The 23374-nt window shown below is 35.8% G+C and overlaps 3 protein-coding genes and 1 pseudogene across 3 annotated transcripts; all 4 read right to left on the bottom strand.

Moving 5' to 3' along the window:
• Positions 1–7354: 7354 nt before the first annotated feature.
• LOC140817225 (NADPH-dependent diflavin oxidoreductase 1-like) lies at positions 7355–12350 on the bottom strand (annotated as a pseudogene).
• A 2155-nt stretch (positions 12351–14505) lies between these two features.
• Positions 14506–18473, bottom strand: LOC140817496 (ultraviolet-B receptor UVR8-like). The gene is made up of 11 exons (XM_073177215.1): positions 18266–18473; positions 18033–18177; positions 17819–17929; positions 17652–17712; positions 17313–17431; positions 16873–16958; positions 16537–16738; positions 16120–16173; positions 15923–16033; positions 15434–15490; positions 14506–14811 (listed from the first exon to the last, which is right to left on the bottom strand). The coding sequence occupies exons 1-11, from the start codon at positions 18292–18294 to the stop codon at positions 14602–14604; spliced, it is 1185 nt and encodes a 394-aa protein (XP_073033316.1). The 5' UTR covers positions 18295–18473; the 3' UTR covers positions 14506–14601.
• Positions 18474–19540: 1067 nt separating this feature from the next.
• Positions 19541–20538, bottom strand: LOC140817495 (ultraviolet-B receptor UVR8-like). The gene is made up of 4 exons (XM_073177214.1): positions 20332–20538; positions 20099–20243; positions 19885–19995; positions 19541–19778 (listed from the first exon to the last, which is right to left on the bottom strand). The coding sequence occupies exons 1-4, from the start codon at positions 20358–20360 to the stop codon at positions 19653–19655; spliced, it is 411 nt and encodes a 136-aa protein (XP_073033315.1). The 5' UTR covers positions 20361–20538; the 3' UTR covers positions 19541–19652.
• A 1063-nt stretch (positions 20539–21601) lies between these two features.
• On the bottom strand, positions 21602–22611 carry LOC140816982 (ultraviolet-B receptor UVR8-like). Its single transcript, XM_073176502.1, has 4 exons — positions 22399–22611; positions 22166–22310; positions 21952–22062; positions 21602–21845 (listed from the first exon to the last, which is right to left on the bottom strand). Exons 1-4 carry the CDS (start codon positions 22425–22427, stop codon positions 21720–21722), a joined length of 411 nt encoding a protein of 136 aa, XP_073032603.1. The 5' UTR covers positions 22428–22611; the 3' UTR covers positions 21602–21719.
• Positions 22612–23374: the final 763 nt, after the last annotated feature.

The following is a 23374-nucleotide window of genomic DNA, read 5'->3' as shown; positions in this document are numbered from 1 at the left end:
GTGACTGAGTTCTTGGAGCTTCGTCAAGGAAATATGAATGTTGATGAGTATATTCTCAAGTTCGAGGAGGGCTGTCTGTTTGCCCCGTACATCAACATGTCGAAGGCTGTGACGTTCAAGGAAATTGTGTCTAAGGCTTTGTTGGCTGAGCAGGACGAGAAAGACATTGCTAGAGAGAGGCAGGCGAGGCATCAGTCTATGATGCAAAGAGGCCAGGGTTCAAACCAGAGAGGCAAGGATCGTTTCAAAGGGAAAGGAAAGTTAGAATCGAGTCCTAAACCACCAGCAGTTCCGTTTGATCCGGAGAAGCCTTTGTGTCCCAAGTGTAGCAGGCATCATAGTGGGGAGTGCAGATTTGGTACTCATACTTGCTATCGTTGTGGCACTGCAGGCCATATTGCTAGAAACTGTCCAAAAGGAACGGGTAAAGAGCAGGTGCAGGGTCGCATCTTCACCATGACAAAGGAAGGTATAAACTATGATTCTTTTGTGATCTCTAGCACTATTTTAATTTCAGGCAGAGTAGCTACGACATTGATTGATACAGGTGCTACTCATTCTTTTATGTCTGAATTGTTTTTGAGATCTTTGTGTATAGTTCCTTCTATTCTTCCCCTCCAGCTTAGTGTTGTGTTGCCTTCGGGGGATGTGTTGTGCCCGACATCTATTGTGTATGCGTGCTCTGTTCAAATCAATGAGCGAGTGGTTTATGCCGACTTGATTGTTATCCCAATGGTTGCATTTGACATTATTCTTGGTATGGATTGGCTATCGACATATCGTGCAGTTATTGATTGTGTTGCTAAGACGGTGACATTTGAAAATAATGGGAATAAGGGAGGTATGCTCGCCATTGCAGGTACTTCGCTGGTCCTTCCTTTTATTTCGTGTCTTGAGGCTGAGAAGTTATTGTTTAGAGGTGGTGTTGGATTTTTGGCTTCTGTTGTGGATGTGGATAAGATTGTGAAGTTGAAAATTGATGATATTGATGTGGTGAGAGAGTTCGCTGATGTGTTTGAGGATGATGTGCCGGGTTTGCCGCCGGACAGAGATGTGGAGTTTGTGATTGATCTAGTCCCAGGTACGGTTCCTATTTCTAAGGCTCCGTACAGAATGGCCCCTACAAAGATGAAGGAGTTGAAGACGTAGTTGCAAGATCTTTTGGATAAAGGTTTCATTCGACCGAGTTCTTCACCTTGGGGAGCTCCGGTTCTTTTCGTCAAGAAGAAAGATGGGTCGTTGCGTCTTTGCATTGATTACAGAGAGCTCAACAAAGTGACTATCAAGAATAAGTATCCGTTGCCACGGATAGATGACTTATTTGATCAACTGCAAGGGGCTACCGTGTTTTCGAAGATTGATCTGCGATCTGGTTACTATCAATTGAAGGTTAGGAAGTCTGATATCCCTAAAACTGCGTTCCGGACCAGGTACGGTCATTATGAATTTCTTGTGATGTCTTTTGGTCTGACCAATGCTCCTTCAGTCTTTATGGATTTGATGAACCGAGTGTTCAAGCCGTATTTAGATAGCTTTGTCATTGTTTTCATCGATGACATTTTGATTTATTCCAAGACCAGAGAGCTTCATACAGAGCATCTCAGAGTTGTGCTTCAGTTGTTGAGAGAAAAGAGATTGTATGCTAAGTTGAAGAAATGTGAGTTCTGGTTGGAACACGTTTCTTTCTTAGGCCATGTTGTTTCGAAGGATGGCATAGCAGTTGATCCAGTGAAGATTGAGGCGATTCAAAAATGGTCTATTCCTACCACTGTATCAGAGGTGCGCAGTTTCCTTGGTTTGGCGGGTTATTATCGTCGTTTCATTTCAGATTTTTCCAAGATTGCCCTGCCGTTAACAAATCTGACGAGGAAGACTGTGAAGTTTGAGTGGTTCAATGATTGCCAGAGTGGATTTCAAGAGCTGAAAGATAAGTTGACGACAGCTCCTATTCTTGCATTGCCCAGTGGTTCAGAGGACTTTGTTGTTTACACTGATGCATCGAAGAAGGGACTTGGAGCAGTGTTGATGCAGCGTGGTAAGGTCATAGCCTATGCTTCTCGCCAGTTGAAGGACTATGAGAAGAATTATCCGACGCATGATCTGGAAGCTAGCAGATGTGATTTTCGCCCTGAAGATTTGGAGACATTATTTGTTTGGCGAAAAGTGTGAGATTTTCACGGACCACGAGAGTTTAAAGTATTTGTTTTCCCAGAAAGAACTTAATATGCGACAGAGACGGTGGTTAGAGCTTGTCAAAGATTATGATGTGACGATTAGTTACTACCCTGGGAAAGCGAATGTTGTAGCCGATGCTTTGAGCCGTAAGTCGAGTTCTTCTTTGAGTTCTTTGATTCAGAAGCCATTGTTGATGGACTTGCAGCGTGAGGAGATTGCTTTGGTAGTTCCGGGGACCATTGCTCGTTTTTCAGCGTTGGTTATTCGGGCTACATTGACGGACAGGATCCGTAGAGAGCAGGCTAGTGATTTACAGTTGGCAGAGATAAGAGCTAGAGCAGAAGAGAGAGGTAATTCAGAGTTTGGAGTGAATGGAGATGGTTTGGCGACTTTCAGAGGTCGTATTTGTGTTCCTATTGGTGATGATATTCGGCGAGACATTTTGACTGAAGCTCATACCGCGCCATATTCGATACATCTCGGCAGCACCAAGATATATCAGGATCTTCGTAGTCTCTATTGGTGGCCAGGTATGAAGAAGAATATTGCCATGTTTATTTCTCAGTGCCTAACTTTTCAGCAGGTGAAGATTGAGCATCAGAGACCTGCTGGGACATTGCAGTCATTGCCGATTCCTCAATGGAAATGGGAGCACATTACGATGGATTTCGTGGTTGGTCTTCCTAGAACGCAGAAAGGTTATGATTCTATTTGGGTTATCGTTGATCGGTTGACCAAGTCAGCGCATTTTCTCCTAGTCAAGATGACGTATTCTATGAACCAGTATGCCAAAGATTACATAGCAGAGATTGTTAGACTTCATGGTATTCCTGTGTCGATTGTGTCTGATCGTGACCCTAGATTTACCTCAGAGTTTTGGAAGAGTTTGCATAGAGCTATGGGTACACGGTTAGCATTCAGTACAGCATATCATCCCCAGAGTGACGGTCAATCAGAGAGAGTTATTCAGATTCTAGAGGATATGCTCAGAGCTTCTACTATAGACTATCTAGGTAGCTGGGATTCCAAATTGCCTCTTGTTGAGTTCACGTATAATAATAGTTACCAAGCGACGATTGGCATGGCACCGTATGAAGCACTTTATGGCAGAAAGTGTAGATCTCCTTTATATTGGATGAGATTGGTGAGAAAAGATGTTGGGTCCAGAGTTGGTCCAACAGACAGCTGATGTTGTTGCTATTATTCGAGAAAGGATGATGACGGCACAGTCTAGACAGAAGAGCTATGCTGATGTCAGACGAAGGCCGTTACAGTTTGAGGTTGGCGACCATGTGTTCTTGAAGATTGCACCTCTTAAAGGTGTGATGCGGTTTGGTAAAAAGGGAAAGTTGAGTCCGAGATTTATTGGTCCATTTGAGATCTTGGACAGAGTTGGTGATCGAGCTTACATGTTAGCCCTACCGCCAGATCTTGACAGAGTTCATAATGTTTTTCATGTCTCCATGCTCAGGAAGTATATTGCGAACCATTCCCATGTTCTTCGCCACGAGCCATTGGACTTGACGCCGAATTTGACATACCAAGAGATTCCAGTCCAGATTCTGGATCGCAAAGTTAAAGTATTAAGAAACAAAGAGATTGGCATTGTTAAAGTCCTTTGGAGAAATCATTTGATTGAAAAAGCCACGTGGGAACCAGAGGATGAGATGAAAGAGAAGTATCCCGAGTTGTTTTCGTAGTGACGTCAATTTCGGGGACAAAATTCCTTTAAGGAGGGGAGATTGTAATATCCAAGCTTGGTGAACTGGTATGGTTTAAGATTTCATAGGTTTATTGACTACTTGGTCAAGTTTAAGTATAGTTTGGATGTTAAGAATTTCGATTTATGATTTACAGTACGGTTGGTTATAGATGATGTGTAGTGTTATTGTAGCGGCGTTGCGATTAAATTCATGATAAATTGAATATTGATCCAAATGAGGTGAGGCCAATTGGAGTGGTTAGACAAGACATAAGGCTTCAACTTTCTTATTTTGAGTTTTGTTCAAATCATTGTGGAAGATATGCCAAAAGTGCCCCGAAGTGAGTCGTGTGTATCGTCGTTTCTACAATGACACATGTTGGGAGAATAGGCATAACGTTTTACTCAGACCTCTAAATGATCTGAACTTTGGATATGTTCAAGGAAAGACATAGAGCGACAACTTTGTAGTTTACAACTGTTTCTAATTCGGAAGGAAGAGGCGTTTCTGAAGCGATCTTTAACAGGGCAGTGCGCAGAGCGGCGCCGAGCGGTAATGTTTGACCGCCCGAGCGCCACTCATTCTAGATTTTTGGGTTTCGGGCAGAATCATTGGCGCCCGAGCGGTATTTTTCAACCGCCCGAGCGCCGGGTACAGTATAAGCGTGTTTTGGTGATTTTTAGTGCTTAAATGCAAGGTTGGCCTCATTTCTCTCATTTCCTTCCCCTCATTCTCGATTCTTCTCTCAAAGAAGGCTAGGGTTCCTTCATTTCTTCATTTCCTTTCTTTGATTCAAGCTTGTGGTTGGATTATTGAAGTAAGAACAAGGTTCTTGTTGGATCAAGGAAGCTAAGGTAAGCTTTTGGTTTAGTTTATTCTTGGTTTTGGTGTTGGAGATGATATGGGTTTGTTGATTGTGTTGGATTTATGGATTTATTGGTATTGTTGTTGGATTATTGAGATGTTGATGGTGCAATACTTGGTTTATTGTTGTAGGAATTCAACCAAGGGTATAGAATCAAGGTTTCCAAGTGTAGTAAGTGGAATTTCACCCTTTGTGCTCACATGATGTTATATGTATTGTGTTTCAAAGGTTTTAATGTGTTATTCCCTCCATTTGCTTCATGATTATGTATTGTTACACTTGATATATATATTGGAGGCATTTTATGTCTCAATATTGTGAAAGGGAATACAAGAGATTATGCTTTCCAAGTGTTTGATGAAATGTCAAAGAGAGAGTTCAAAGTGTTTTATGGATTGATAGATACATAGTCAGAGATTGCATGCAATTAGTTGATCAACGACCATAGTCTTATATCCCTCAGAGTTGTCGATTTATATCGATGGGATATAGGTACAGAGACAGAGATACTATATAGATATCAATCCAACAGAGAAAAGAGAAATGCCATCGTTATTATTTTTATTGCTATGACATTCATGTTTCAGAGTTGATGGTATTTAATGTTTCAAAGCTATTATTTTCAGAGTATGATATGTACATTGCTATGTAAGAGTTCCACTTGCTGAGTTTTATACTCATTTCAGTTATTTTCATGTGATGCAGATAAGAGCGACGGATCATGACGTTGATTGGAGCCGAGGTCATATGCATAAGAGAAGGAAGGAAGAAGATATTTTGCTAGCATTTTGGCATGATCACAAAAATGATATTTTGCATTTTGTTGTATCTTTTGATTGATCATGTATATACTTTTGGTTACATTTTGGAAATGTTCTTTTGTCAAGAAAATTTTTAAACCCTTCCTTCTTTGAATGAAATGTTTATTTAAATTCCGCTGTATTTTATTAAATCGAGTCAGAGCGTTACATATTCACCTACTATACCAACTCAAACATTCATTAGATACATTGTTTTATTCACCTACTATACCTTAACTCAAACACTCAAAAGCTGAAGGACAAGGTTGCAAACAAAGCATTTGTATAAATCGCATATTCAATTCAATGGATTAGATATACTCGCCCTCATCTTCATTTGGTTTGTTTTTAACAATCAAATAGTTTATGTTCTATGATTTATTATGTTACTTTATATTAGTGGTCATATCAGATTCATCTGTTCGTTTTGATCTTGCAGGTGAGATAATATATTTATTACGAGCTTCAAGATCTTATGATCTAATCTCTCACATATTCTGAACAGATTCACTAAATCATTATATTAGGACTTCTTATACATTGTTTTATTATAATCTTTAGAGATAAATTTACATTTTGGGTGGTAGATTTTAAACTCAAACTTTCAAGATCTAGCAGAGTTCTTATATTTTTAAGACATTTTTTTTACTAATTTTTTTACTTCTTTTACATTGAAGTTTATCATTATTTCTAATTATATGATATTACTGCTTCAAAAGAATATTATTTTTTAAGATCAACACATATATCATGTGAGGTAACAAATTGAGTTTGACATATTTATTTAAGCTTTGGAATCTCTGGCTTTTCATGGATCAAGTACAAATGTTTTTACTCTCATGGTATTGTAAAATCACGAAGATTTAATATATTATTCTCATATATTAATGACACACGCAACGCGTGTGCCTCGGTGGCTAGTGCCATATTAATGTAGATTGATGAATAATGAAATTATTTAGAACTGTTAAAAAATAACATAAAATAATTCTTTTGAAAACATAATTATAAAACTGATATATTTATTCAGCCAAGAACCATCTCAAAACTGCTTGCGATATTTCTAGGCACAGTTTGCTCCCGCTTTTTGAGTTGGCTCACTAGTTTGCTGTAATTCAGTGTAAAGAATCGAACTTTATGTGGCAACGGAGTTTTAGCTAAATCCTGCTTCTGATTCTTTCTGGGCACTTTCATTTTTGGTAAATGGGCATTTTGCAATTTAATTTTGGATTGCTATGTATTTGTTGGAATTCCCCTTTCAAAAGTCGTTGTAAACTTGTTCCTTGTTGAATAATGGCTTTTTATTCTGATTCTCTAGGTTTTTTTGTGGCTATAGGCTTTGGTTGTTTAGTTAGAGAAGCATTGCAGTTTATGATGGTTTTGAATCCATCAAATAAGAAGTTCATGTATTGTATTAACTTTTTATTCGCGATGTGGAATAAGAGTCTTTGAAGTTTTATAGGTATGATCAAACTCATTTCGTGGGCTTGTCTATGTTTTTTCCATTTCATATTTGCTGGGAATCTGCGAGGGAAAGGGAATCCTTCAGTTTCTTATGATTTCATTTAGTTCAGTGCCAATTAAATGTTTAAAAAAAACTGATTTTGTATGTAATGATAATCTAGTTAATAGCACCATTTTGAATTGGTTACCAAATCTGGTTGTCAGTTTTTTTTCCATATTCTTTATGTTGTGACGTCATTATGTTGTAATATCATGAAATACACACACACACACACACGATGTTTCATATCTTTGATTGTGATAAATTGATCACGAATATATTATATTTACATCTTTTTCCTATATAAATGTAATTCAAAAATATCAAAGTTAGAATATCGCAAGAATCAATTTCTCAGACCAATAATGTTCCTAATCTCTTTTCCAACCATTTTCTTGTATTTAAATGAGAGAATCAACTCTATTAAAAAAAATAAGAAGAGAAAATCAACTATTTTCAAGACCAGGCTTCGACATAATACTTGCCCGGCCTTCTCCAAGTGCTCGAATCCATCTCGAAGCAACCTCTTTCGAAACCCCACTTTCAGCAGAAACTATATCTTCAAAGGCTGATAATACATCTGAAGGCATCTTATTTGACGATCCAGCAATGTACACAGAAGCACCTTGACTAAGCAAACCCCATATCTTAGTGCTTTGCTCCTTAATTTTGTGTTGCACACACACTTTCCGTGGCTGGTCCCTTGAAAACGCAGCATAGAATCCTCCACCCTTGTCTTCAGATAGTACCCCTCCTGTTCTGTGAATGTTTCATCCAAAAATCTTGATAGAGAAAGTCATTGTCTCTGTTTCCACATCCGAAGAAAAAAATCATCGGAGCTGTTGGGTCAGATTCATTTTGAAGTGCTCTTACTTCCACAAATCCACGAAAAGGTGCACATCCCGTTCCAGGACCAATGAGGATAAGAGGAAGGGATGGCGGTGGAGGAGGAAGCGAACCTTTCTTAAACCACACTGCTACTAGTACATCTGATGAAGATTAAATACAATTTGTGAAAGTATATAACAGGAGACTAAGATTTTCTTGGTATAATAGATAGAAGTCAGAATATGATAATGGACTCACTCTGCTGAGGATCAAGACTGGCTAGCCAAGACGAGCAAAGACCTGAACGCTTCCTCTTGTATGGGGTCTTCCACGTGACCACACTTACCAGTTAAGTGCACTTGATTTGGATGAGCTGAATGACAAGAAGAGATGGAGAAGGCCCTTGTTTTTAATGGAGGAACCAACTGTACCAACCATTCGAAGGGCATTTGCACAGAAGGGAAATCCTCCAATACCTACATTACATTACAGCTCCGGTGAAAAATGAGTAAGAATGCAGAGTAGAAAAGAGTTCATAAATTCTCCTCGTCCTTCTAACATAAATATGAAGCACTTGAACCTATCAAAGAGCACGTTATCTGAAAACCTAAAAAATATTACCTATTATATCTCTGATATGAAGCAATATTTAAAGACGATGCTCTTATTTTTCCTTTGTTCATCAATAGAAAGAAATCACAGTTTATGCGTACAAAACAAAATTATTTCCTTGATGCAAATGGTTTAGTGGTATATTTTCCGAAATATAACAGGTCAGAAATAAAAGTTGCAAACCAAGGACACTACCATTTTCCCGGGACAAGATGAAACATCAAAGGAGAATATCAGACAAACGTCTTGCATTTTCCAGGGTTGATCGCATAGTACATTTTACACGTAAAAAGACGTTGAAAAAGGTTTACATAAGAAATAAGAAAATCTAAAGGACAAATGAATGCAAAATAATACTTGTAGAAAATTAACAATATCTTGTCACCTCTAAAACAGTCCTTCGCTCCTTCTGGTTGTATTGGTATAGATCATCTCTTCCTTCTGGCGAGGCAAAATATTGAAACCTTTCCTTCTCATGTTCAGCACTGCAAAAAAACTCATGACCTAAAGAAGCCCATAGATTAGAAACAACAACTGAATGTGTTATAGAGAACATCAGAAACAATTGTCTTGATAATAAATCAGATGTGCAAGATTAAGATATTGCGACACAGGATACACCAATCAATCATATCTTCAATTCAGAATAAATTGACAAAGCAAAAGATACAAATCAATTGGTACAAGCTTACCTCAAAGAAGTAACGTCTAGGAGAAGCTGACGCCACATCCATATTCAGCTCAACAAAAGTTTTTAGTTTCACAGGGAACAGGGAGGTATTTATCCCAGCTTTATTCCCTTTATCTCGCGGCTGAATCTAAAGACAAGTATTGTAATGAAAATAAAATTGGAGAACAAGTTAAACAAACCAAATCCACTTAGATAAAGCACCAAGCAGCAATTTATCATGGTAACCAATGCAAGAGTCCAGTGGTCCGTGTAACATATATGGACAACTGATGATTAAACAAGACATAGAAAAAAGTATTAAAGGAACGATCAAGAGGGGATAGTATTACGTTTGTGATATTGGCACACGGAAAACACTGAAAAAATCTTCAAGAAAAAGCACCGATAAAGAAATTCAAATGGAGAACTACATACAGTTATGTAAGACTCAGGGTTCAAATTACAACGCTGTATGAAAGCATCTACTGCGGCAGAACTTTGACCTGGAAGAATCTCAAGAACATCGCCCACTTCATATTCTATTGACTGCAGACATGGACACAACACATTAATAGAAAAGAACATATGTATGGTTTTAACCATAAAAGAAAACGGACAACTGCCTATTTGAGAATGTTTAGCATGACTTACAGATGAAACAGCATCGAACTCAAAGTGGCGCACATCCTTCCCACTGTCCCTCTCTACTTAATCGAAGATTCTTGGTCTATAATTACAAACAAACTTGATCACAAAGGTGCAAGTTCGATATATATGATAACTGTTCATATCTATCATATTTTCAAACAACTCAATACTCATGTTTACCAGTAGGAGCATGTGTAACCTATGGATACTTATATACCTTGCACATGAGTTTCAAATAGACAGATGAACTGAAAAAAACAAATCAACTCATCCCTCTAGTACCCAAGCATTTCTTAAGAAAATTAACTAGCTGAGAAAAACTCAGTGCACATGAAACAAAATACAAGTCAAAGGTTTCCAGATCAACCTGTAGCTAAAACACACTTCCATCAGCCCCTCAACCAACCAACAACAAAAAGCATTTGAATGTTGTCAGCAAGAACAAACAGACAAGAGTTGTTTGATCAAGTGCTTTGTCATTATATTGTAACCAATCAAATTCATGAACCAAAAGAAGTTGCTTTTGGAAGCACGTGTGGCCTCATAAAAACTTTGGTATCTATATATACATCATTACAAATTTACAATCAGTGTTCTTGTCAGTAGGTTGTGGGTAAATTATAGTCAAAACAGGCATCCTGTGGATCGGAAACATTTTCTATTTCTGTCAGAAAAACACACTTTCAAATATTCTCAAGTCAAGGATTTATCCCTAGGAAGAAAGATATGCTATACTGCTGAAATTTGACGGAATAGTTTTGAAAGACTCAAAACACTTGTAGATGAAGAAAGCACAACTGAACAGGTAAACAGAATATCACGACAACTATTTTACTGCTAAAGACAAAATATGATGATAATACCATTTTCAGGAAGCACTCAGGCATGTTCTTCCCAGAAGGTACTGCAGGAGTCATTGAACGGGTCCTCTCAACCTGCATCTCAAGATACTTCAAACCTGTACAGAGTTTTCACTTCAATACGATCTTATAGTGGCAGAAACATAGACATATTTCTAATAAAATAAAAACTTCGGATATCATCAATGCATTATAATATCGAGGAATAATGAAACAATGAAATATGGAAGACTTGTTGGACTTTCATGTTCACCAAATATCTAAGAAACAAGTAACCCGTGGCATTTGAAACTGGTGGTACCCCTTCATTGATGTCATGATATATAATTTGTGCTCTAGGTCGATCAATTAAAGCTGCATCTGGATTGACAAAAAATGGACCATTTGGAAGTAATTTGGGATTCATTTGATATAATATATTCCACAAGGAGGACATCCAGGGATCCAAAGCCCCTTCATACCTATGAACGAAATGCCAATCATAAACCTTTTATGAGAATGAATAATTTAAAATATTCACATTAATTTGAATAAATGAAAATTAAAAAGTTGAATATCTTAAAATATGCAGGAAACAACATAAAGTGCACAAATCATCTGAGAGCCATTGTCACAGGAATAGCCAGATGAACAATTAGCATCATACTACAAGCATTTTGGCAAGTGAAAATTAGTACCAAATGACACAGCCATTAAAATACACCATCAAGACTAAAATTTCGTGTTCTACACATATATGGACTACACAAAACTAGAAGGTTATTCGAGCACACTAAACTTGACTTCATATATAAGAGGAAAATAATTAGGTAGGAGGAGTGGAATTCCTAATGTTAGATGCACACTCCATAATTGCTCCGATATCCATAAAATGTTTATAATGCAGCGAAAATGTCCTATTGCAAACTGACACGTTTCCCTGTAAATTGATTACACGCTAACACCATTTGGAAGTTGAATTTGCATCTCACTGGAATCCAAACAACATGAAGTGCTTTCATTTCTCATGTTTTATTGAATTAAACGGGGAAAGACCGTAAATTCCATATTGTAAATTTCATAAGAGCTAATGGTTAATCATCTAAAATCATGTGAATAAATATTGTACCCTGAAGGATGCTGATCATCTCCCAGACCTCTTTCAATAATTGCCAATGCACCAAGATCTAACAGTCGTTTATCGAGCTTCTTCGCTACAAACTACGACCAGAAAATCCATTTATGTCATGGAATTAATAAGCAAGGAAAGATTATGGAAAAAACTTTTTGAAGATGCAATCTGTTAAAACAATTATGACGGAACATTCCATTATGAGAATTTACAACCAAACATATGATACCTATCCAATAACAATACACCCTGGTAATCTGAAAACAGGAGAACCAAAAATTTCCTCTATTTATGGCAATTGAAAAAAAATAAGATCAGGCCAATTATATCAAGAAGATCACTTTTTTTTTCATCATTATATTTAGAATGTTCAACAAAAAAATGCATGTTTACAGTGCGGAAGAAGGAATACCTTCCTTTAGAAATAAGTTCATGAATTGTAATAAGGTGTTGATCTAGAAATAAGGTCATAAGATGATTTAATAAAGTAAAAATAAAAACTTTACATTATATTTTTGGTAACTTGAATCACCCAATCCAAAAACGGCATAACAAACTCCATTAAGCCACCCATGTGACAAATTTTTTTGCAGCAAAAACCTCCAAAACCCCTGCCAAATAATCTTGATTATGACGGATTAAAGCTAAGCACAAAAACAAAGAATTTATTATCATTAAACATAAATAAAACCTTAATAGAATCAGGGGCATCTCCTTGTCCTGTGGTTGACACCACAAAAATCACTTTCTCTTTTGTTGGTAAGTCACTCTGGCCAAGTAACCAATATAATCAGCCTACAAAACATTTAAAAAAACTGAAAGTTGGTATGTTCTGAAATAACGAGTAGAAGTATACCGGATGAAACTCATCCACAGAGAGGACAGAGACAGAAGGGCAACCGCGGCGCTCTGCCTCACGACCAACCTGCTCAGCAGCATCTATGGCATTTCTGTTTCTGAAGCATACAATATCAGCAGATGCGTATTTAATTTCCCGTCCATTGTGCCAATCTGTTTTTGCATCATTAGATCTGTTAGGCACAGAAGCTGATCGTTGTAACATTACTAAAATAACTAGCCAAAATACCTGCTTCTCGTAATCATTAATGATCCAAATAAAAACAAAGTAAGAAATTCAACACGTACATCATCGAGTAAATCGCAGATAAAGGTCAGTGAGGTACAACAAAACTGCTGAATACAACCATAAAGAAAAGTAAATAATAAGACAAGACATTCAACATATCAATACTTTCTGACTGAAGAACTCTTTTCCATTTCTAAATGTCAATTCTTAGGCACCCAATTGTGTTGCCCATATTAACCTAAGAATCAAAAAAGTTTGCCATAACCTTATTCTAACAACCAGATTTGGTAACCAATTCAAAATGGCGCTATTAAATTTTACTTCTTTTACATTGAAGTTTATCATTATTTCTAATGATATGATATCTACTGCTTCAAAAGAATATTATTTTTTAAGATCAACACATATATCATGTGAGGTAACAAATTGAGTTTGACATATTTATTTAAGCTTTGGAATCTCTGGCTTTTCATGGATCAAGTACAAATGTTTTTACTCTCATGGTATTGTAAAATCACGAAGATTTAATATATTATTCTCATATATTAATGACACACGCAACGCGTGTGCCTCGGTGGCTAGTGCCATATTAATGTAGATTGATGAATAATGAAATTATTTAGAACTGTTAAAAAATAACATAAAATAATTCTTTTGAAAACATAGTTATAAAACTGATATATTTATTCAGCCAAGAACCATCTCAAAACTGCTTGCGATATTTCTAGGCACAGTTTGCTCCCGCTTTTTGAGTTGTTATCTCATGGGGGATTACTGCTCTTGCTTTTGGGTATGCATCACATATATTAATCTTCAATGTCCACCATATAAAATCTGTTTATTATTAATGTTGTCAAAAGATAGTCTAAAATATTTTGCATTTCAGTTGCTCGTGCCTGCATCATATTCTGCGTTCCCCAAGCTTGTTTGTGTTCTAAACATACAATATGCTCTTTGCTAATTGAAACAGCGCCTGGTTTGCAAACAAACCATAGTGGGAGGACACGGGTAAACGCTAGCTTGGTAAGGTGTCTAAATTAACATAGAATATCCATTGCATCCATCACCGGTTCTTGATTTTAAGCTTGCAAATCACAGCAAACACTGGAAGCGTTTATTGCGATATCGGGTCTCATCCAACTACTCTACGTGCTTCGTCTGCATGATGGCATCTTTAACAGCAGATTCGGGCCTGACTTACCAACGTTAAGGGAACCTCAAAAAATAGTACCACAATTTCCAAGTTCACAATCTTTCGGGTTTCCACAAGGTTAACGTTCGTGTAAGTCTGAACCAAGTGATTATCATGTGGTGAATATTAGAATCTTGGCATTTCTGAGTTGTAAGAAGTGGAAAATTGCAAGATTTTTGATAACTAGAGATGTTTCGTTGCTTCAAAAAATATCTATTTATTCTAGTAAAGCTTTGTGATACTGATGTGACAGATCGGTGACGGAAACAGAAATCTTCCGTAACATTTTGGAACACATCGTAGTTCTTTAAACCTCGCAAGTATTTATGGCGATTAGAACAATCTTTCATGGGACATTTTAGTTCCCCAAACCTCCGATGGTATTTATGGCAATTAGATCGTGCAATTTACCCAAAAAGCGAATTAGTAGGGTACAAGACGCAAATCCAAGGTATCTCACAGTACCCCATATCTATTATACAAGGTTTTCTACTACAAAATAACAAACTAGGCCATTTCTCGTAGACCCATTACCTTTTTAGCGCTTCAGAGTTCGTGATCCGCCTCAGAAGAGTGCCATTCGGCTATCGCCAGAGTATGACGGCCACCACAAGCAACTAGTTTAGAACACCACCGGCCTTCAGCTGCACTGCCGCTGATGCCTTTAGGAGGTGGAGTTGTTATCGGAACTTCAGCTGGATTCCCTGTTGTCACCTTTCGTCCATATCCCAAACGTCCATGGTCCCCTCGTCCAAACTGCAAGCATCAAGATAAGTCAGATGTGTTTTGCATGACTGCCTTGAAAACAACTTGGATTCAAGTTAAACGTGAATTTGCAATAGAAAGTTTTGCTCATCTTGGGTTCCTGATTGAGTTTCAACACTCGGAAAAATGTACAGCAGAGAGAAAACGAAGCATTTATTGAGTGTTACAGAGATGCATTAAATAAATACCTTGTAATAACCACAAGAGCTGATGTTCCAAAACAGAAAAACAGAACTTTCTGATTTCAACTGAATTAAGTCGAATTGGTGAATTTTGTTCATCAATATTTATTCAAGACTATGTACATAAAACCTATATCAAATGGTCATGGGATAGAAAATATATAACATTAGAGTTGATGTTCCAAACATTTTTATTTTGTTTGCGGCTATCTACATTGTTTTTTATATTCCTGAAGGGCATATATTGATTGTTTATTTTTCTGAAGAGCATATACCGTTTGGTGGCTGAATGGCTGATAGTATGTCCATTTGATGCATAAAAAGATGCATATATTGCTTGTTTATTTTTCTGAAGAGCGTATACCTCTGGGTGGGTTGATGGTACGTTCATTTTTGCATAAAAAAGATTAAAAGATGTGTAAAGCACTTACTGAATACATGCAGCCATCCCTCGTTAATGCAACGGAGTGAGTACCTCCACAAGAAACCTGCAAAAAAAACAGAAGTTTTTATATTTGGTTTTCCAAAGAAGCATGCTATAAATAACAAAACAAAATGTTCACATCATAAAATTGCCTAATTACTCAAAGGGACAAACCACAAAACAAAGAAAAGAAAAGAAGCCATTAACAGATATATTAAATTCGTAACAAGCATAGATATGTCAACACAGTCTTAGAGAGAAAAAGCTAGAATTTGGCTTAGTCTATACCCAAATTCATGATACTATAAGAATGTGAGTTAAGGTGTTTTAATTACCATGACACACATGCAGTCACGCAAAACTGATGTTACTCAATTTTTATGAAAGCAACGAAATGAATGGAAGGCTGAAGGAGCATTTCGTTTGTTGCATTTTTATTTAAGTCATTACAAATTTTTAATATAAGAATCACAAGGATGCTGATACATGTAAGAACCTGAACAATGTCCTCGCCCACTAAAAGTTGAACCCTTTGAGGAACCATTTTGCTGCTCTTGTCATCTCCAAATCCAAGTCTTCTTTGCTCCCCTCTGCCCCATCCATACACCTAAAGAAAAACATGAACTAGATAGAAGCACCGACATGTGTTCAAATGCACAAATTTTTAGCTGAATGAAGAGACATAATATATACCTCTCCATCATCATTCAACGCGGTAGAATGCCATCCTCCAGCAGCAATATCAACCTGGACAACAATGCAGAGAATCGCTTAAGTCCAACCATAAGTAAAATCAAAGATGTTCTATTTCTCAAAATTTATTATGACGGTAAGTTCTAGACTATACTCTTTTCCATAGAACTCCAAATTGTTATTGCCATGTGATATCAGTAATTTCATAACGTATAACCTTCAAAATTCCATCTCTATTCACCGTCTTTTGTTCAGAAATTATCATTACTATAAAAATCAACCACAACAGTTAGTTGAAGTTGATATAATGAAACAATCACTGACTGGTGGCAAAAATAAAATGCTCACAAGATTCTATGCAATGGAAAAAGGAAACTAATGGCCAACAGAGTATATATAGAGGATGGTAACACAAACCAAAGTAAAATCAGAGCGGCCCTGGACAGGAATATGTTGTGATCTTGGCTGGGTATCACCAGTTCCAAGCTGACCATACTCATTATTGCCCCAAGCCATCAAAGTTCCATCGTCAAGAAGAGCTAAATTGTGAAATGCACCTACTGCAATTAACCTAACACTATCAAGACCTTGCACTCGAACTGGGGTCGAAATTTGCTTTCTGTAGATTGATTGACGTTAAACAAGTGTAAGCAACTAACTAAGCTACTTAATCCAATGAATGCCAGTAACAGATAAGAAAAAATCAGAAAAGAAATAATATATTTATCACAGATTTCAGTAAACCAAACATACATGTCTCCAGGAGGCCATGGTTGACCCCATGTCCATACATGTCCTTCTCGGGTAAGAACAACAGAATGAGTTCCACCAGCAGCTACCTGTGAGGTGAAAAAGTTAGGACTGTCACCGGTGAATCTGACTAGTGGCTTGGCGCATGCGTATTGCATATACATTAGAAAATCAAACACATGGCAAAAACAGTCAAATGCTGCTTCTTGGGTTGATAAAAAATAATTCTAAGTCTTTGGGGCCAAACATGAATAAATGTCGATGGTAATCATAGATCATCTAGAAGAATAATTATCAGCTATGCTTGATATTGAAATGTTTCATTCAGTACAAGTTCACTGCAACAATTTTTTTGATATTAATTAACCCAATTATCCGAGGGGAATGAAGTATTAAAATGATTATTTTCCATGCTTAAAGCTGAGATACGGAAGTTTGACCACCTGACGAACAAAAAGTCTTGGCACACATCGTTGTGGAATGATTATATCTCTTCTGACAGGTTTTCCCATGTCTTCTTTCCGTTCAAGTTCTTCACCACACTGTCCATACTCATTCCCACCTGCACCGAAGAAGGTTCACCGTTCAGAAATAAAAGGAGCTAACTCTACTTTTTAGTCCACGTATGAATCACGAAACTATCCTAGCACGAGATCAAAATTTCCACTTATTAACCACAAATAACTTTGAAAGCTGAAACTTCAACATTTTCCACTCTCACTTGGCCTCTGTAAAATGTAAACACATTAAAAAAAGGTACTGAGCAAAAACAGTAGACGTACCCCATGCATAAGCTCGACCTTGTTCATCAACGGCCAAGCAATGCCAGCCACCAATAGCAGCCTATGATCAAAACCAGAACACTTTACTTACAAAGAAAGCCAAAGTCTACACCATTGTCAAAAAAACAAATAAATAAATAAGTCACAGAAAAGAAACCATGAAACACCTGAATAATTTTGACATTGGCAAGTGCCTTAACTTGGCTGGGAACATTCTCATTTTTGGTTTCCTGTGGATGGCCCAGTGTTCCCCTTTGATTCCAGCCCCATGTAAATAACTAAATCATCACAAGCATCAAGCAAACAAGCACACTATCAAACACAGTATAGACATATCATCAAATACAGTAAAACCAAGATAAAGGAGTTCAAAATTAGAACCTTTCCGTCATCACATATAGCAAGGGAGTTACGGCTGCCGGCCACTACATAGCAAACGTTGCTAGAACTCAGAGCAGAAATGGCACAAACCCATTCTTTCTCCTCACTGTTTCCAATTCCCAACTGTCCATCTTCTCCAGAACCCCTAAAAAACCATTGAAACCTAGATACGAGTGAAAATTGAGAAAGAGCATGTAGGGTAGACTGTAGTTTGATGAGGTAATGGGGGAGACCATGCAATAACAACAGTTTTGGAGGCCATAATTAGTGGGATGCCACTGCACCGGCGGGCTTCTACGACAAGTTCTCAAAGAACGTGTCTTTCGATGGAGGCTGTGGCTGCGCAGCCACAAATTTTGGGTAGGTTTCAACAGTGATTTCAAGTTGAATTGAAGCGCGTATCTGACTCGGAAACCATCTTTCCATGGAATGGATGATACTTCCAGAAACAAATTCCCAATATATTTTAGGAGTTTCTATCAATTTTATTATTATAACAAATGTAATTCATACAAAAAATATTTAATTTAAAATTTTAAACCTAATAACTTTATTTAAAAAATCTTAAATTTTTAGGGAAAAAAACATATCAAGTTAATATATTTATATTATGATTTATGCGTATGAAATATAATATAGAGATATATGTTCGTATACATAATTGAATCACGAATCTTTATTCATTGATACAAACATAAAAATTTAAAAGTATTTTTAAAAAACACAAAAAGTGAGTTATAGCTTTTATATAATAATAAACCTAATAAATTATGTTGAAAATATAATATTAAAATGTGTATGTTGAATGTTGAAAATTAGGTAAAATTAGGTGTTGAATATTGAAAATTAGTGTGTGATGATGTATGTAATGATGAATTTATTTTTGGATTATGTGTAATGAAACTCTATAAATAGATCTCTCATTTGTGAAGAAAATAACAATTGAGTAGAGAGAAAAATATTATAAAGTGTGTAGTTTGGTAAATTTTGAGAGTTTGATATTTTTACTTTTTACCATAAATTTTTACTTTTTCACAACAATTTTAAAAATTTCTAATGAAATTTTTTGCAATATAATGATTAATAAATAAGGTAACAGAGAAAGAAAATATGGGACTTTGATTTGGTGAGATTTTTATATGAAACAGAAAAATATTTATTTTATGGATTTTCACACAAAGTTTTTCAAAAAAATATTATTTTAAACACAATAAAACAATTATAAATAATTTGAAATATCTTATATTTTGTTACCAAAAAAAGATCTTATTTTGTTATCCGAGGGGAATGAAGTATTAAAATGATTATTTTCCATGCTTAAAACTGAGATACGGAAGTTTGACCACCTGACGAACAAAAAGTCTTGGCACACATCGCTGTGGAATGATTATATCTCTTCTGACAGGTTTGCCCATGTCTTCTTTCCGTTCAAGTTCTTCACCACACTGTCCATACTCATTCCCACCTGCACCGAAGAAGGTTCACCGTTCAGAAATAAAAGGAGCTAACTCTACTTTTTAGTCCACATATGAATCACGAAACTATCCTAGCACGAGATCAAAATTTCCACTTATTAACCACAAATAACTTTGAAAGCTGAAACTTCAACATTTTCCACTCTCACTTGGCCTCTGTAAAATGTAAACACATTAAAAAAAGGTACTGAGCAAAAACAGTAGACGTACCCCATGCATAAGCTCGACCTTGTTCATCAACGGCCAAGCAATGCCAGCCACCAATAGCAGCCTATGATCAAAACCAGAACACTTTACTTACAAAGAATGCCAAAGTCTACACCATTGTCAAAAAAACAAATAAATAAATAAGTCACAGAAAAGAAACCATGAAACACCTGAATAATTTTGACATTGGCAAGTGCCTTAACTTGGCTGGGAACATTCTCATTTTTGGTTTCCTGTGGATGGCCCAGTGTTCCCCTTTGATTCCAGCCCCATGTAAATAACTAAATCATCACAAGCATCAAGCAAACAAGCACACTATCAAACACATTATAGACATATCATCAAATACAGTAAAACCAAGATAAAGGAGTTCAAAATTAGAACCTTTCCGTCATCACATATAGCAAGGGAGTTACGGCTGCCGGCCACTACATAGCAAACGTTGCTAGAACTCAGAGCAGAAATGGCACAAACCCATTCTTTCTCCTCACTGTTTCCAATTCCCAACTGCCCATCTTCTCCAGAACCCCTAAAAAACCATTGAAACCTAGATACGAGTGAAAATTGAGAAAGAGCATGTAGGGTAGACTGTAGTTTGATGAGGTAATGGGGGAGACCATGCAATAACAACAGTTTTGGAGGCCATAATTAGTGGGATGCCACTGCACCGGCGGGCTTCTACGACAAGTTCTCAAAGAACGTGTCTTTCGATGGAGGCTGTGGCTGCGCAGCCACAAATTTTGGGTAGGTTTCAACAGTGATTTCAAGTTGAATTGAAGCGCGTATCTGACTCGGAAACCATCTTTCCATGGAATGGATGATACTTCCAGAAACAAATTCCCAATATATTTTAGGAGTTTCTATCAATTTTATTATTATAACAAATGTAATTCATACAAAAAATATTTAATTTAAAATTTTAAACCTAATAACTTTATTTAAAAAATCTTAAATTTTTAGGGAAAAAAACATATCAAGTTAATATATTTATATTATGATTTATGCGTATGAAATATAATATAGAGATATATGTTCGTATACATAATTGAATCACGAATCTTTATTCATTGATACAAACATAAAAATTTAAAAGTATTTTTAAAAAACACAAAAAGTGAGTTATAGCTTTTATATAATAATAAACCTAATAAATTATGTTGAAAATATAATATTAAAATGTGTATGTTGAATGTTGAAAATTAGGTAAAATTAGGTGTTGAATATTGAAAATTAGTGTGTGATGATGTATGTAATGATGAATTTATTTTTGGATTATGTGTAATGAAACTCTATAAATAGATCTCTCATTTGTGAAGAAAATAACAATTGAGTAGAGAGAAAAATATTATAAAGTGTGTAGTTTGGTAAATTTTGAGAGTTTGATATTTTTACTTTTTACCATAAATTTTTACTTTTTCACAACAATTTTAAAAATTTCTAATGAAATTTTTTGCAATATAATGATTAATAAATAAGGTAACAGAGAAAGAAAATATGGGACTTTGATTTGGTGAGATTTTTATATGAAACAGAAAAATATTTATTTTATGGATTTTCACACAAAGTTTTTCAAAAAAATATTATTTTAAACACAATAAAACAATTATAAATAATTTGAAATATCTTATATTTTGTTACCAAAAAAAGATCTTATTTTTGTTATCCGAGGGGAATGAAGTATTAAAATGATTATTTTCCATGCTTAAAACTGAGATACGGAAGTTTGACCACCTGACGAACAAAAAGTCTTGGCACACATCGCTGTGGAATGATTATATCTCTTCTGACAGGTTTGCCCATGTCTTCTTTCCGTTCAAGTTCTTCACCACACTGTCCATACTCATTCCCACCTGCACCGAAGAAGGTTCACCGTTCAGAAATAAAAGGAGCTAACTCTACTTTTTAGTCCACATATGAATCACGAAACTATCCTAGCACGAGATCAAAATTTCCACTTATTAACCACAAATAACTTTGAAAGCTGAAACTTCAACATTTTCCACTCTCACTTGGCCTCTGTAAAATGTAAACACATTAAAAAAAGGTACTGAGCAAAAACAGTAGACGTACCCCATGCATAAGCTCGACCTTGTTCATCAACGGCCAAGCAATGCCAGCCACCAATAGCAGCCTATGATCAAAACCAGAACACTTTACTTACAAAGAATGCCAAAGTCTACACCATTGTCAAAAAAACAAATAAATAAATAAGTCACAGAAAAGAAACCATGAAACACCTGAATAATTTTGACATTGGCAAGTGCCTTAACTTGGCTGGGAACATTCTCATTTTTGGTTTCCTGTGGATGGCCCAGTGTTCCCCTTTGATTCCAGCCCCATGTAAATAACTAAATCATCACAAGCATCAAGCAAACAAGCACACTATCAAACACATTATAGACATATCATCAAATACAGTAAAACCAAGATAAAGGAGTTCAAAATTAGAACCTTTCCGTCATCACATATAGCAAGGGAGTTACGGCTGCCGGCCACTACATAGCAAACGTTGCTAGAACTCAGAGCAGAAATTGCACAAACCCATTCTTTCTCCTCACTGTTTCCAATTCCCAACTGCCCATCTTCTCCAGAACCCCTAAAAAACCATTGAAACCTAGATACGAGTGAAAATTGAGAAAGAGCATGTAGGGTAGACTGTAGTTTGATGAGGTAATGGGGGAGACCATGCAATAACAACAGTTTTGGAGGCCATAATTAGTGGGATGCCACTGCACCGGCGGGCTTCTACGACAAGTTCTCAAAGAACGTGTCTTTCGATGGAGGCTGTGGCTGCGCAGCCACAAATTTTGGGTAGGTTTCAACAGTGATTTCAAGTTGAATTGAAGCGCGTATCTGACTCGGAAACCATCTTTCCATGGAATGGATGATACTTCCAGAAACAAATTCCCAATATATTTTAGGAGTTTCTATCAATTTTATTATTATAACAAATGTAATTCATACAAAAAATATTTAATTTAAAATTTTAAACCTAATAACTTTATTTAAAAAATCTTAAATTTTTAGGGAAAAAAACATATCAAGTTAATATATTTATATTATGATTTATGCGTATGAAATATAATATAGAGATATATGTTCGTATACATAATTGAATCACGAATCTTTATTCATTGATACAAACATAAAAATTTAAAAGTATTTTTAAAAAACACAAAAAGTGAGTTATAGCTTTTATATAATAATAAACCTAATAAATTATGTTGAAAATATAATATTAAAATGTGTATGTTGAATGTTGAAAATTAGGTAAAATTAGGTGTTGAATATTGAAAATTAGTGTGTGATGATGTATGTAATGATGAATTTATTTTTGGATTATGTGTAATGAAACTCTATAAATAGATCTCTCATTTGTGAAGAAAATAGCAATTGAGTAGAGAGAAAAATATTATAAAGTGTGTAGTTTGGTAAATTTTGAGAGTTTGAGATTTTTACTTTTTACCATAAATTTTTACTTTTTCACAACAATTTTAAAAATTTCTAATGAAATTTTTTGCAATATAATGATTAATAAATAAGGTAACAGAGAAAGAAAATATGGGACTTTGATTTGATGAGATTTTTAAATGAAACAAAAAATATTTATTTTATGGATTTTCACACAAAGTTTTTCAAAAAAATATTATTTTAAACACA

Source organism: Primulina eburnea, chromosome 16, assembly GCF_022965805.1.
Source record: "Primulina eburnea isolate SZY01 chromosome 16, ASM2296580v1, whole genome shotgun sequence".
In the NCBI taxonomy this organism is placed as follows: Eukaryota; Viridiplantae; Streptophyta; class Magnoliopsida; order Lamiales; family Gesneriaceae; genus Primulina; species Primulina eburnea.
Note: the sequence above shows the minus strand (reverse complement) of the source record. Positions and strands in the feature narration are given on the sequence as shown.